The following is a 13,130-nucleotide window of genomic DNA, read 5'->3' on the forward strand; positions in this document are numbered from 1 at the left end:
ACAAACTGCTGTGGTTGGTCACTTTGCATGTCAGTCAGACAGTTTCGTCCTGTCTAAGTTGGTTTCTGGCCAAAATAAGCAGTAATGAGGATCAGAGAGGATATACTCTGATGATATACATTTACATTGTTTGAAAAATATTGCAAGGACCATCTGAAGAAAGCACAAGCATCAAATACTGCATCTATTCATCATAAAATGTGCATCTATTCATCATGTTCAAGTCATTCAAACCAACAATGATTAAGGTGATTCACACACAGTTGTACAGGTTCTCCACTCACCTGTGCTCTAAAGATAGAGATCTTGCTGCTTCACTGACTCTTCACTGATGTAACACACCTTCAGTAACATGAGCGCAACACTCTCTGTGCCTGAGATAATGGAGAGGCTTTTGCAAATGATAAATTGTCTGTTTCTAGGATATTTTTGAGAAATTAAATAGCTACAGATTCCACAAAGCTTATGTTACAGAACTTCAAATAACATTACAGGCATCATGGCTTCCATAGTATTATTATTATTTGTTTTACATTTTTTAAACTTAACTAAGTTTTAAGTTACATATGTGTATAAATACTGTTTTTTTTCATACTATGGAAGTCAATGGGGCCAATCAAATGGTTTGGTTACCCATATTCTTGTGTTATATTTGTGTTCAGCAGAATAAAGAAATTCATACAGGTTTGGAATAATTTGGGGGTGAGTAAATTATGACAGATTTTTTTGTGAACTATCATATTTAAGTGTGTTGTTTAATGTTTGTTTACATATAAGGAAATCTTTCTCAAATGCCTTCTACATGTGCATATATATATATGTACAGTACCAGTCAAAAGTTTGGAAACACTACTATTTTTAATGCTTTTGAAAGAAGTCTCTTATGCTTATCAAGCCTGCAGTTAAAAAAAAAAAAAAAAACAGTAATATTATGAAATATTATTATAATTTAAAATAATGGTTCTCTTTTTTAATATACTTTAAAATGTAATTTATTTTTGTGATGCAAAGCTGAATTTTCATCAGCAAGTACTCCAGTCTTTGGTGTCTTATGATCCTTCAGAAATCATTCTAATATGATGATTTGATACTCAGTTATTATCAATGATGGAAACAGTTGTGCTGTTTAATATATTTTTTTGGAATACTTTTTCCAGGATTCATTGATGAGTAAAACGTTAACAGCATTTATTCATAAAAACAGCATTTATTCAAAATAAAAACATTTCAAACAATATAAATTGTTACCATCACCTTTTATCAATTTAACACATCCTTGTTGAATTAAAGTACTAATTTCTTTTAAAAAAAAAAGTTATTGTTCCCAAACTTTTGAACGGTAGTGTATATTGTTACAAAAGATTTCTATTCTAAATAAATACAGTTCTTTTAAACTTTTTATTCATCAAATAATCCTGAAAAAAGTATCTCAGGTTATAAAAAAATATTAAGCAGCACAACTGTTTCCAACATTGATCATAAATCAGCATATTAGAATGATTTCTGAAGGATCATAAGACACCAAAGACTGGAGTACTTGCTGATGAAAATTCAGCTTTGCATCACAAAAATAAATTACATTTTAAAGTATATTAAAAAAGAGAACCATTATTTTAAATTGTAATAATATTTCATAATATTACTATTACTTTTTTTTTTTTTTTTTTTTTTTTTTTAACTGCAGGCTTGATGAGCATAAGAGACTTCTTTCAAAAGCATTAAAAATAGTAGTGTTTCCAAACTTTTGTACGGAGCCCCTAAAAGGTCATGGTGGTGGAAAAAAAATTAGGGGTGGGTAGAAAAAAATCAAGGTGGTGGGAAAAAAAATTCGGGGTGGGTAGAAAAAAATCAAGGTGGTGGAAAAAAAATCATGGTGGTGGAAAAAAAATTCGGGGTGGGTAGAAAAAAAAATCGAGGTGGTGAAAAAAAAATTCGGGGTGGGTAGAAAAAAAAATCGAGGTGGTGGAAAAAAAATTCGGGGTGGGTAGAAAAAAAAATCGAGGTGGTGAAAAAAAAATTCGGGGTGGGTAGAAAAAAAAATCGAGGTGGTGGAAAAAAAATTCGGGGTGGGTAGAAAAAAAAATCGAGGTGGTGGAAAAAAATCAGGATGGGAGAAAATATATATATATTTTTTTTTTGCGTTCTCTTGCAAAACCATTTCCTGTTTCCTGCTTGCTGTACTGCTTCCAGTGGTTCAGACAGCTCCGCGCCATACATTCATAATGGAGCAGTTCATAGAGTTTTATTTTGAACTTGGACTGAAGTACAAAGAAATACGGTATGTGCTTAGTTCAAAGCACGGTTTTGACGTCAGTGAAACACACCTGAAAAGGATATTACGCGAAAAAGGACTTTCTCGACGGAAAGGTTACTCGGCCTTAGTGGATCTTGTTGATTTCATCAGTCATCAGCTGCAGTACTCTGGGCAACTTCATGGATACCGATGGATGTACGCGAAATGCAGAGAGAGGGGTCTGCGTGTGAGAAAAGAGGATGTGCGCTTGGTGCTGAAGGAATTGGATCCTGCAGGAGTTTCAGCTAGGAGAGCAAGGCGTCTCAGACGGCGCAACTACTTTGCCAAGGGACCAAACTTCATTTGGCATTTGGACTCGTATGATAAGTTAAAACCATATGGCGTTTGCATTAATGGCTGCATTGATGGCTTTTCGCGCAAGATTATTTGGCTGAATGCTTACACAACTAGTAGCGATCCAAAGTTAATAGGTAGTTACTATATTGACGCGGTGGAGCGTTTGGGAGGATGCCCTAGAGTCGTAAGAGGGGATCTTGGAACTGAAAATGGTCATGTTAGAGACTTTCAACGTTTTCTTCACATCAATCACGCAGAGGAAACCCTCGACAGCTATTTGGAAGGTCCAAGTACTGCCAACCAAAGGATCGAGTACTGGTGGGGGTTTTTGCGCAGAGAGTGCATGGAATTCTGGATTTCCCTGTTCGCTGACCTCAGAGACAGTGGGTTCTTCGATGGAGGATTCTTGGACAAAAGTTTGCTCCAGTTCTGCTGCATGGGACTCATCCAAGTAAGTTTATCTGAAATTATGTTCTGATGCCTCTCTGTGTGTGAAATATTCAGAGGGAGAAGGGGGAGGCGGGCCGGGGAGAAAGGCAAAGTCCCCAAAATTGGATATTTTATCATTACCACATTTTTATAAACACAACAACACATGACTGTTTTCGGTGGGAGACAAAAAGGAGACATTCAGAGCAGTAGCCATCATCTTTTGGTTTCCACAGTCTAGATATTTGTAACAGTGATACACTGAGTAAATGAGGACACAATTTACCATTTTCAGTACTCTATTTCCAAGTTTTGCCTAATTTTATTTATTTATTTTTATTGTTTTACAGGATGAGCTGGATGACACTGCACAGATTTGGAATGCACACACCATTAGGCCATCAAAGAACATCAGTAACCCCAGTGGTCGGCCCAATGTGATGTATGCACTGTCTGAGCTCTATCACACCACAGACTTCCTGACCTCAGCTGACACTGAAAGTGTTCAGTTGTGCAAGAATGAATGCACTTTCCGACGCCCCATACCATGTGATCCAGATGTAAATGAACTGTGTAATGTCATAATCTCTGAGTTTCAGTGGAACATTCCAAGAGACCCATATCAAGCTGTGAACTTATATGTGCATTTAAGAGATGTGATCAGGGCATTACTGTAAGTAAGGTCATTTTTATCTGAAATGTCTATGTAATATGTAGACAATACTGTCTCCATGGGAATCCTGCAACATTGTGGAAAGTTTTTATATAGAATTACAATTTAACAGACTACAATCTAGGCACATAAAAGTCATTAAAAATGAAACCAACATTTGCAAACTTGTTTATTGTTTACAAAGTCGTATACAACTGTAAAGAATGCTACTGAGGAAATGTTAATTTCCAAATTTGAACCTGTATCAACACGTAAACAGTTTTACCTTTATAAAATAAAAAAAGTTTACATTTTCAGAGAACTTTCCTTACTAACAACCAAACTGGTACTGCATAGAATGGAAATCAGAATGTTTGCTAAAAGTTCAATTACAATTTAATTTCAAAAAATTTGAATAGCTGTAAATAAAATGCATTTAAGGTTGAATTGACATAAGAATCAAATATTTATCAATATTAATGATTGAGGGATATATTTTAAAAGAACACAAACCTGACCAAATACTATGGTTACATTTTATGTAATTAACAAAAAAGCTAATGATTTGTTGCATTTCCATTCTAACAAAGGTTACGTACGTTGCATGGGATGAAGATTGTTTCAAGACATTTTAGCTAGAAAAATACACATTTTAAAATATTATACTAAAATGTCTTTTGTGCAAACAAAACACTTGCAACAAGACGATCAAAAAAAACCGTTAAACCGTAACAGCACAAATTATATGCTTTCAAAGACAACAAACCTGACCACTTGCTGGGAAATGCTAAACCTATTTGAAACGTAATTAACGTAATGACAGTCAAATGTAAATCAAATTAATAGTCATCCAAAAACTGCTGTTGTTTGTAGCATCCTGTTCTTTTCCCCATTGTATATAAAAATACCATCGAACATGTATAATAACTACAGACTATCAAACTATCAGACTACAGTTCCAAAAAAAAAAGAAAAAAAAGTGACTTTGATGACTATGACCTATTCCTGGGCAGCAACAAATTCACAGGATGTCCATTTCTAAGTAATCACTAGACAGAACATTGTCAAACTCTGTGCGGAGGTCTGGGTAAGAACTGTAAGTATAAGGTAAATCAAGAGTAGCTCCGCAGGTATGAGCTATTGGTCTTCTGCTGAGGCCAGATTCTGCATTGAAGCTTACCTTAATTTGATCAACACATATAACAGAAGAACCAGTGCAGAACCGCAGAAATTTTTCGGCTTTGCTTTGGTCAGCATTTCTGAGATAACGTTGCAGATGATTAAATACCATCTGTTCTTTCTGAGAGCGAATCACCTCTGTTGTTTGAAGTAGCTGTGCCACTTTTTTGCCAGTGGCCGCCTTTGTGTCATACAGAGATACTAGACTGTCTTGGTCTGGTACTTTCAGCAGTGCAACTGGCATGGCTCTGGAGAAACAATCTATTACATATTTGGGCTCTTGAAGAATTGCTTTGTGAGCCATTGTTTGGATGGCAACTTTCATGGTGTTTTTTGGAGGGATGGAATGAGAGCCCATTCTTGTGAAGAGGTCAAGCAAATCATCTTCATCACACTCCTCCAGCGTGCCTTGACAAGCCTTTGCAACGGCAGTTCGTTCAGCCAAAGAGAGGTAGTTGTGGAAAGATGACATCAGGATATCATCATTGACTGAGTCAATTCCATGCATGCATGCTAAAATGAAAGCACAGGAAAGCCTTACTGGCAGTACACCAAGGTCAAGTAATCCCTTTACCCAGATCCTTCCTACTGCCTCCCATTCAGCTTCAGAGAAGTCCGGTCTCAGTCTAGGAACCCGCTCATCTTCTCCTTCACACTGTTCTAAGAACTGATCCCAGAATGCAGTGTAAACTTCTCTGGACACCCCAGCATCATCTACAGCTTTCTCATTTACAAATTCCATCTTCAGTGTAGACTGAATTATGCTGCCATCCATGAACACAGCCAAAAGATCTTCTACAACCTTTACCCTGTGTATTACAGCATTCACAACCATTGCACTTTCAGAGTTTCCAGATGAAATTACAGGAGAAAGATGGTTTCCTGAATGGGATGGCAAATTTTCTGGTAGTAAGGGCATTTCACTACCAATCTAGAAAAGGAGAGTTAAAAACAGTTTAGAACAATTATTTCTATATTCTTTTACAATATGTATTCATTAGCGATTTTCTACTAATCAGTTCAGTTAAACAGTTCTCACCCTCATATTGTTCTAAACAAGCTTTTCTTTAGTGTCACTGTAAAACAGCACTGTGTAATTAGGGTAAGCTGCATTTATTTTAGTTAGATTTTGAATACTTAAGTTTAGTTCTAGGGTTTCCAATTGCGTTTACTATAATGATTTCATGTAGTTTCTGTTAAAATTTATTTAAGATATATTTTCCTGACACAGTCCAGTCCCCATTCTTTGTACCTGCATGAAAAATGTATTCAACAGAAAAAGAAAGTCATGCTGGTTTGGCATGACATGAGCCACAGAATGTTCATACAAACTGTTCCTACGCTGACCAAAATTATAAACGCAACACACATTTGGTTTTGCCCCCATTTTTCATGAGCTGAACTCAAAGATCGAAGACTTTTTCTATGTACACAAAAGGCCTACTTCTCTCAAATGTTGTTCACAAATCTGTCTAAATCTGTGTTAGTGAGCACTTCTCCTCTGCCAAGATAATCCATCCACCTCACAGGTGTGGCATATCAAGATGCTGATTAGACAACACGATTATTGCACAGGTGTGCCTTAGGCTGGTCCCAATAAAAGGCCACTCAAAAATGTGTAGTTTTGCTGTATTGGTGGGGGTCCAAAAACCAGCCAGTACCTAGTGTGACCAACATTTGCCCAACACATCTATTTTGCATAGAGTTGATCAGGTTATTGATTGTGGTCTGTGGAATGTTGGTCCACTCTTCTTCAACAGCTGTGCGAAGTTGCTGGATATGCCACACTTGTGAGGTGGATGGATTATCTCGGCAAAGGAGAAGTGTTCACTAACGCAGATTTAGACAGATTTGTGAACAATATTTGAGAGAAGTAGGCCTTTTGTATACATAGAAAAAGTCTTAGATCTTTGAGTTCAGTTCATGAAAAATGGAGGCAAAAACAATATTGTTGCATGTATAATTTTGGTCAGTATGTATAACTTACATCATGGAACTTTAGTCTTCTGTGATGTGTCTTTGCTTTTGTTCACAAATATTATAAATGCCTACTTACATGTATTAGAAGAAGCTTGATTCTCAGATTAATTAGATTAATTTAGGGCCTCAACGAAGAACTTTGTTAGTTGTCAAATTTCAAAGGTTTGTCCCTATGTATGTGATCTATATAGACTTTGTCCCTTCCTTAATTTTCATTGTATACAAGCAAAGCCAAATCTTACACAAAAGTATTTTAAATCGACTGCAGGTATATTGGAACTGATCATCTATGGTCTAATCACATGCAAAACTTTTTGGCTTACTTACCAGCAGTGCAGGATTGCTATTACTTGAGGGCGGTGATGGCACTTCATTTTCAGCGTCATTCAACTCTACATTCTGGAGGATTAATAAATATGCAGAAAATTATAAGTAAAACACATTGTCACAATATATATATATATATATATATATATATATAAATTTTTTTTTTTTTAAAGGACCATGTTACCTGTATGATGTTCTCATTTAGATTCCATCTTATTACAACTGCTTGGTCCTCATCTGTTTGTTCAAGTTCATCCCCTTCATTCCATTTAACTGTGTCTTCCTTATCATTGTCCTCTTGAAGGGTCTCAACTATGCTGCTGTGTAGCGGTGGAGAGTGATTGGTCAAGTCAATAAATTCATAGCTTCTCTGAAAATCAGAGAGCTCAAGTGAATGCTGTGGACTTTTCAATTGATGTGCATTTTGTCTACACAGTTCATCAGTCTCCTCTTCACTTAAGCTTCTTGCGAGACTTTGGAAGGTGTGTCTTCTTTGGATATCTCTGGGTGGTAAAAGAGACTCTGGGTGGTATGAAGTGCTGGGTGTCTCCAAGGTAAAACCACTCTGAGGAACATACTCCATTCCTCTTGTTCTTTGGGCTTCAGTTCTTAGTTGTCTCTGAAAAACATTCAATATAACATTCACTGATTAACATTTAATTGTAAATGTAATTATTTCAGTGCTACAACAAACAATTATTTAGATTAGTGATTGATTAAATTAAAATGCAAATGTTAAAAAATGAATAATAACTTAATACTCAAATTAGGATTAAATTGTGTTGTTTTAACATTAATTTATATATCATTTAGTGATTTTTCTGCATACCACTAGAGCAGTGGTTCCCAAACCTGTCCTGAAGGCCCCCCAACACTGCACGTTTTCTTTGTCTCCCTACTCAAACACACCTGATTCAACTCATCAGCTCATTATCACATGGGTTAATTGAGCTGATGAGTTGAATCAGGTGTGTTTGATTAGGCAGACAAAGAAAACGTGCAGTGTTGGGGGGCCTTCAGGACAGGTTTGGGAACCACTGCATTAGAGGAAGCCGGAGAACCACACTTTGAGGACCACTGATTTAGATAATCAATTACCCAATGGTTGTTTCAGATTACTCAGTATGTTTATTTTGTCATTGAGAGGAAAGCGTCCAGCAACATTGAGATTTTTGTAAACATCAGCAAACCATAACAAAAACATTTGTTGACAGTTTTATGTCGTCAACGTTGTGGATAATGGTGACTAATTGTTTCAGCCCTAAATGATCATTAACAACTCTTGTTAGTATATTTACAAATGAAACCCAAAATACATTTAAATAAATCCAAGCCAGTCTTCATGATTTTACTAACCTTCCTCTTGGTGTCTTTGTTAGATGAAAGTCTGTCATCCGATAAATGCATGCTTGTATCCTCAAGACCACTGTCACGTCCATGCAATGACGCTTTCGCAGCAGTTCTCTCAGAATCACCATCTAATCCATCCTGCACTGAGTATTCATTACATTCTTCATCACCATCAGATAAAGATTCTACATCTGTGAGGTACACCTCTTGTTTAGTGCAAATGTAAAATCTCATCAATTTCAGTTTGGTTTGCTCATAGAGATCTCCAACATTGCTGTCTGTGGGAATGACGTTTTTTTTAAAATCACAAACACAAAAAGTGAAGTCTGTTTCTGGACCTTTTGGTGACTCTCCATTTGGGAAAAAAAGGTTCTTTCCCATTTCCATTATTTGTAAAACTGTTGTCTTTTTTTTTACTGTCAAATGCCGAGTGCCACCACCATTATTGGTCCTCACTTGTTGGTATCCATTATGGCCAAAGTGAAGCCATCCAATTTCAATTCTCTTGGCTGTTTTTTCTGCGGACACATTTTTGTGTCTTGCCATTATATTACTTTCCCTAGGAAAGACACTTGCTTTTCCATGGAGAGCTTTACCAGACTTTGAGCCCAGCTTTCTTGCTTCTATTTTACTTCTCAAATTTTCTAACAAAGATTCTTTGTTAGAGCAGGCAGCTGTTTGTTGACAGAAGGAGACGACAGCCAGTCGGTCACCAAATGAACCGATATACCTTGCCAGTTGTTCATCATTCATAACTGAGAGCACTGACTTGTCAATCTGAAAATACAGTAAAAATGTAATTTTATAGATTAGTTTTTAAAAGAACATAAATGCATCCATGAATTCATAATACATTAATTAACCATCTATATTAACTAACCTGTATTTTAAAACATCTAACAACATTTATGTAGAAAAAGTCACATCTCTTGATCTACGTGCCATGCTGATTTTAAAATGGAGCTCAGTATAAACTTTAAGGGTATAAATAATATAACAACCTAGCTAGTGTTTACTGGTAAATTCAATTACATTTAGTAATTGTTGCCCTGATCAGGTTGCCCAGATGAAGCTCTTTCACATAACACATATTTGCATCTATTTCACATACAATACCTGATAATTAATAGGAACAATACAAAAAAACTTAATTATACCAATAAAAGGGTTCAAAAAGTTTATATCCTCTTAATTAGTTTGCTATGTTGCTTGATGATGATTAATAACTCTTTTTATGTTCACTTCTGTGATAGTTGCACATCACAGAAATTAGAGATTGATATATCTCTTTTGACAAATTACTTAAATGTTCCTCATTTTGTAAGTTTTGGTAAAGGTTTCTGCTATCAATCCTTGAGATCCAGCTTTTCAAAAATGTAATTTAAAGGACTCACAATTATTAGAAACGGTGCAAACATTCAGTGATGCTCAAGAAGGCAACATACTATATTAAACTATAGTACATTTTTCATCAGTTTATGGTCTGTGTAATTTATATGAGAGAAAATATTTTATGTTCTATTTCTACACATTAATCATTACAGTTTACACGTCACCTTAGAATTATAAGGTTCTATCTGCATTCTGAGCACTTTTGAGATATTAAGCTTCAAAGTTTATGCATTCCATAGACTTCTGTATATAGAACCATTTTTGTTTTCTAAACAAAGGCCCCAAAATGTACATAGCTTACAAAAGAAACATCAAATAATGTAAATAAGTTGTCACAGAATAAGAATATGTAAATAACAAAATTTTACAAAAATGTCAGATAGAACCTTATAATTCTAAGGTGACCTGATTATAACTTGATCAAAAGAATACATTCTCTGGGTTCTTAATATAGTGTGTTGACTTCTTCATTATCAATGGATATGTGTATTGTTTGTAATAATTGTGTATGAGTCCCTTACTGTTCTACTGTAAGTGAAAAAAAAAATGGTTCTCAGCATTAGGCAATGTAGGACACAATTAAAATGTGCAGAAAATGCTGGAAGAACTAAGAATATGTAAACTGAATGATTTTGCTTAACAACGGTGGGCGCTTTTATGTCTAAGGACAAAGCAGGAACTTGCAAACAACTCAAAAACTACAGTCAATGGTCAAAGACCATTCAGGAAGTCAAAGATTATAAAAACAACCAGGGGGTGCACATTTCTGAAACAGGTTCAGTTCATTTACGTTATTGTAATGTAAGTATCTTCTGTTATACCTTTACAGGCTATTTTACAGTTCTAAAACAATGCAATGTAAACTATCTCTATTTTGGCAAACGTATACACTCCCTATAAGGACCCTATAAGTTAACTTTTATTACTAGTAGTGAACCAGTTAATTATTGAAGGTATGTACATTATTTCTGATTCAACATGAGACTTGGCATGTGGAAAATTGCATGTGGTGATATACTGACAGCCTATGGTTGCCTTGGCTAGCAATAATTAAAACATAGTCTAGGCCAATATGTGGGTTTTAAGTATATGATATTAATAGTTTAACGTTAGAAATACACGGGGATACACGTCAACACCTTTGGTTGCATAATTAAAAGTAGCTTTAATTTACATATATTACCTAAAGGTCTATTGGCCTTTAATGAAACAATACCCACCTTATCCCTTTTCATGAGGTTGATGTCCTCCTCTGGAATATCTCGTGACCTTAAAAAGTTCTGTAGATCGTCCTCCATCACAGAGCTACAACAATTATTGTTATTAAATTGTGGTAAGTGTAATCACGTGAAAGTTTGGTTTATTGTTCTATTTAAATAGTTAAAAAAGACTTTAATATATGATAACTTACCGCGAAAGGCTGACCTTTCCCCATTCAGTCACGTTCATCCAAGTGATGCTGTTATACCGTACCAACACAAACGAGAAGCACCGTGCAGAGACATCTCGCGAGAACACGCCTCTCGCGAGAGTGAACGCAAAAAAAAAAAAAAAAATCCTACTCCGTTTTTTTCCTCCCACCTAAAACTTTTTCCTCCCACCCAGAATTTTTTTCCCACCACTCCGATTTTTTTTCTACCCACCCCAGATTTTTTTTTACACCACCGCAAATTTTTTTCACCACCCCGATTTTTTTTTTTACCCACCCCTATATTTTTTCCCCACCACTCCGATTTTTTTTCTACCCACCCCAATTTTTTTTTACACCACCCCAAATTTTTTTCACCACCCCGATTTTTTTTTTTACCCACCCCTATATTTTTTCCCCACCACTCCGATTTTTTTTCTACCCACCCCAATTTTTTTTTACACCACCCCAAATTTTTTTCACCACCCCGATTTTTTTTACCCACCCCTATATTTTTTCCCCACCTCTCCGATTTTTTTTCTACCCACCCCAATTTTTTTTTTTACACCACCCCAATTTTTTTTCACCACCCCGATTTTTTTTACCCACCCCTAAATTTTTTCCACCACCATGACCTTTTAGGGGCTCCGTACTTTTGACTGGTACTGTATATATGTATATTTTTTGCTCTTTATCTTAAAAGAAAAAGTAATTTATAAAAGTTCATAAAAAATTCATGAAAGTGATTTATTCTGTAACAGCTTTGTGTGGGGAACTCGTTTGAACATTCAGATGTTGCTGCATTAAAATATCTATATAATGCATATAAAATGTAAATTTAGTGAAGCCATGTGATTTTTGTCATTCCAGACATATGATAATATCTTACGTTTTCTGAAGCTTTAAAAAAACAAAGCTTTAGGTGCTGGAACTGAAAAGTCCTGATCAGACTGAGCCTTTTTCATGCATCACTATGAAATATGCTTTCATAGCTGTTAATATTATGGTAATGTAATATATGCCAAGTCCAGGTTGGTCTGTGTATGTGTATGAGACGCTTTGCTTTACTGCAACAGGTGATTAGAAGTGTGATGTGGAATATATTAGCATTAACAAAAACACATAGGCTGTCTGTGTTGAGGTTTGCGTGTACCTTTTCATTCATAAAAATCTCTTATGTGAATCTTTGATCTCGCTCTGACTGCTGTAGTGATTATGAAGCCATGAGAGTGCATGCATTAAACACAATGTCTGACAGTAATCTTTTATCCTGTTCACCTTCGAGACACGACATAGTGAAGCAATATGATCTTTTCCAGCAAATTCCAGTGTTTCTCACATCAGTCGACCCAAAGGTGTATTCAATTTTTCATCAGGGGTTGTAAATTAGAAATGCATTGTGGTCAGTTCTTTCCAGTGTCTGGGAATCTGCTTTGAAACTGCAGCTTGCCAAGCTATAAGCTAACTGTAATTTAAGTTAATCTATAGTCAAGCTACCCCTTTAAAAAGGTATTTAGCTGCAATGCAATACTAACAAAAAACACAGTTAATCTATTTACAGCATCAGTGCCTGTTTAAACATATATACATTTTTATTATATAACTTAATCATTTATTCAGGATTAAATTCTAACAAATGAATTTTGTTAGGGTGGTGGTGGCGCAATGGATAAGACATGCCTTTGGTGTGAGAGACCCGGGTTCGAATCCACTGTGAGACACCAATGTGTCCTTGAGCAAGACACTTAACCCCTAGTTGCTCCAGAGGCGTGCGACCTCTGACATATATAGCAATTGTAAGTCGCTTTGGATAAAAGCGTCAG

General features: G+C 35.7%; 2 protein-coding genes across 2 annotated transcripts; one reads left to right on the plus strand and one right to left on the minus strand.

Annotated features, from left to right (window-relative positions):
* Window positions 1-1,701: 1,701 nt before the first annotated feature.
* Window positions 1,702-4,338, plus strand: LOC311304971 (uncharacterized protein). The gene is made up of 2 exons (XM_084432376.1): window positions 1,702-3,041; window positions 3,370-4,338. The coding sequence occupies exons 1-2, from the start codon at window positions 2,223-2,225 to the stop codon at window positions 3,694-3,696; spliced, it is 1,146 nt and encodes a 381-aa protein (XP_084288502.1). The 5' UTR covers window positions 1,702-2,222; the 3' UTR covers window positions 3,697-4,338.
* Window positions 4,339-4,658: 320 nt separating this feature from the next.
* Window positions 4,659-12,168, minus strand: LOC311304970 (uncharacterized protein). The gene is made up of 6 exons (XM_084432375.1): window positions 11,311-12,168; window positions 11,120-11,204; window positions 8,514-9,284; window positions 7,342-7,776; window positions 7,158-7,229; window positions 4,659-5,781 (listed from the first exon to the last, which is right to left on the minus strand). Exons 1-6 carry the CDS (start codon window positions 11,346-11,348, stop codon window positions 4,693-4,695), a joined length of 2,490 nt encoding a protein of 829 aa, XP_084288501.1. The 5' UTR covers window positions 11,349-12,168; the 3' UTR covers window positions 4,659-4,692.
* Between the last annotated feature and the right edge of the window lie 962 nt (window positions 12,169-13,130).

The sequence above is a fragment of the Rutilus rutilus genome (genome assembly GCF_951802725.1).
Source record: "Rutilus rutilus genome assembly, chromosome: 15".
Lineage (NCBI taxonomy): Eukaryota > Metazoa > Chordata > Actinopteri > Cypriniformes > Leuciscidae > Rutilus > Rutilus rutilus.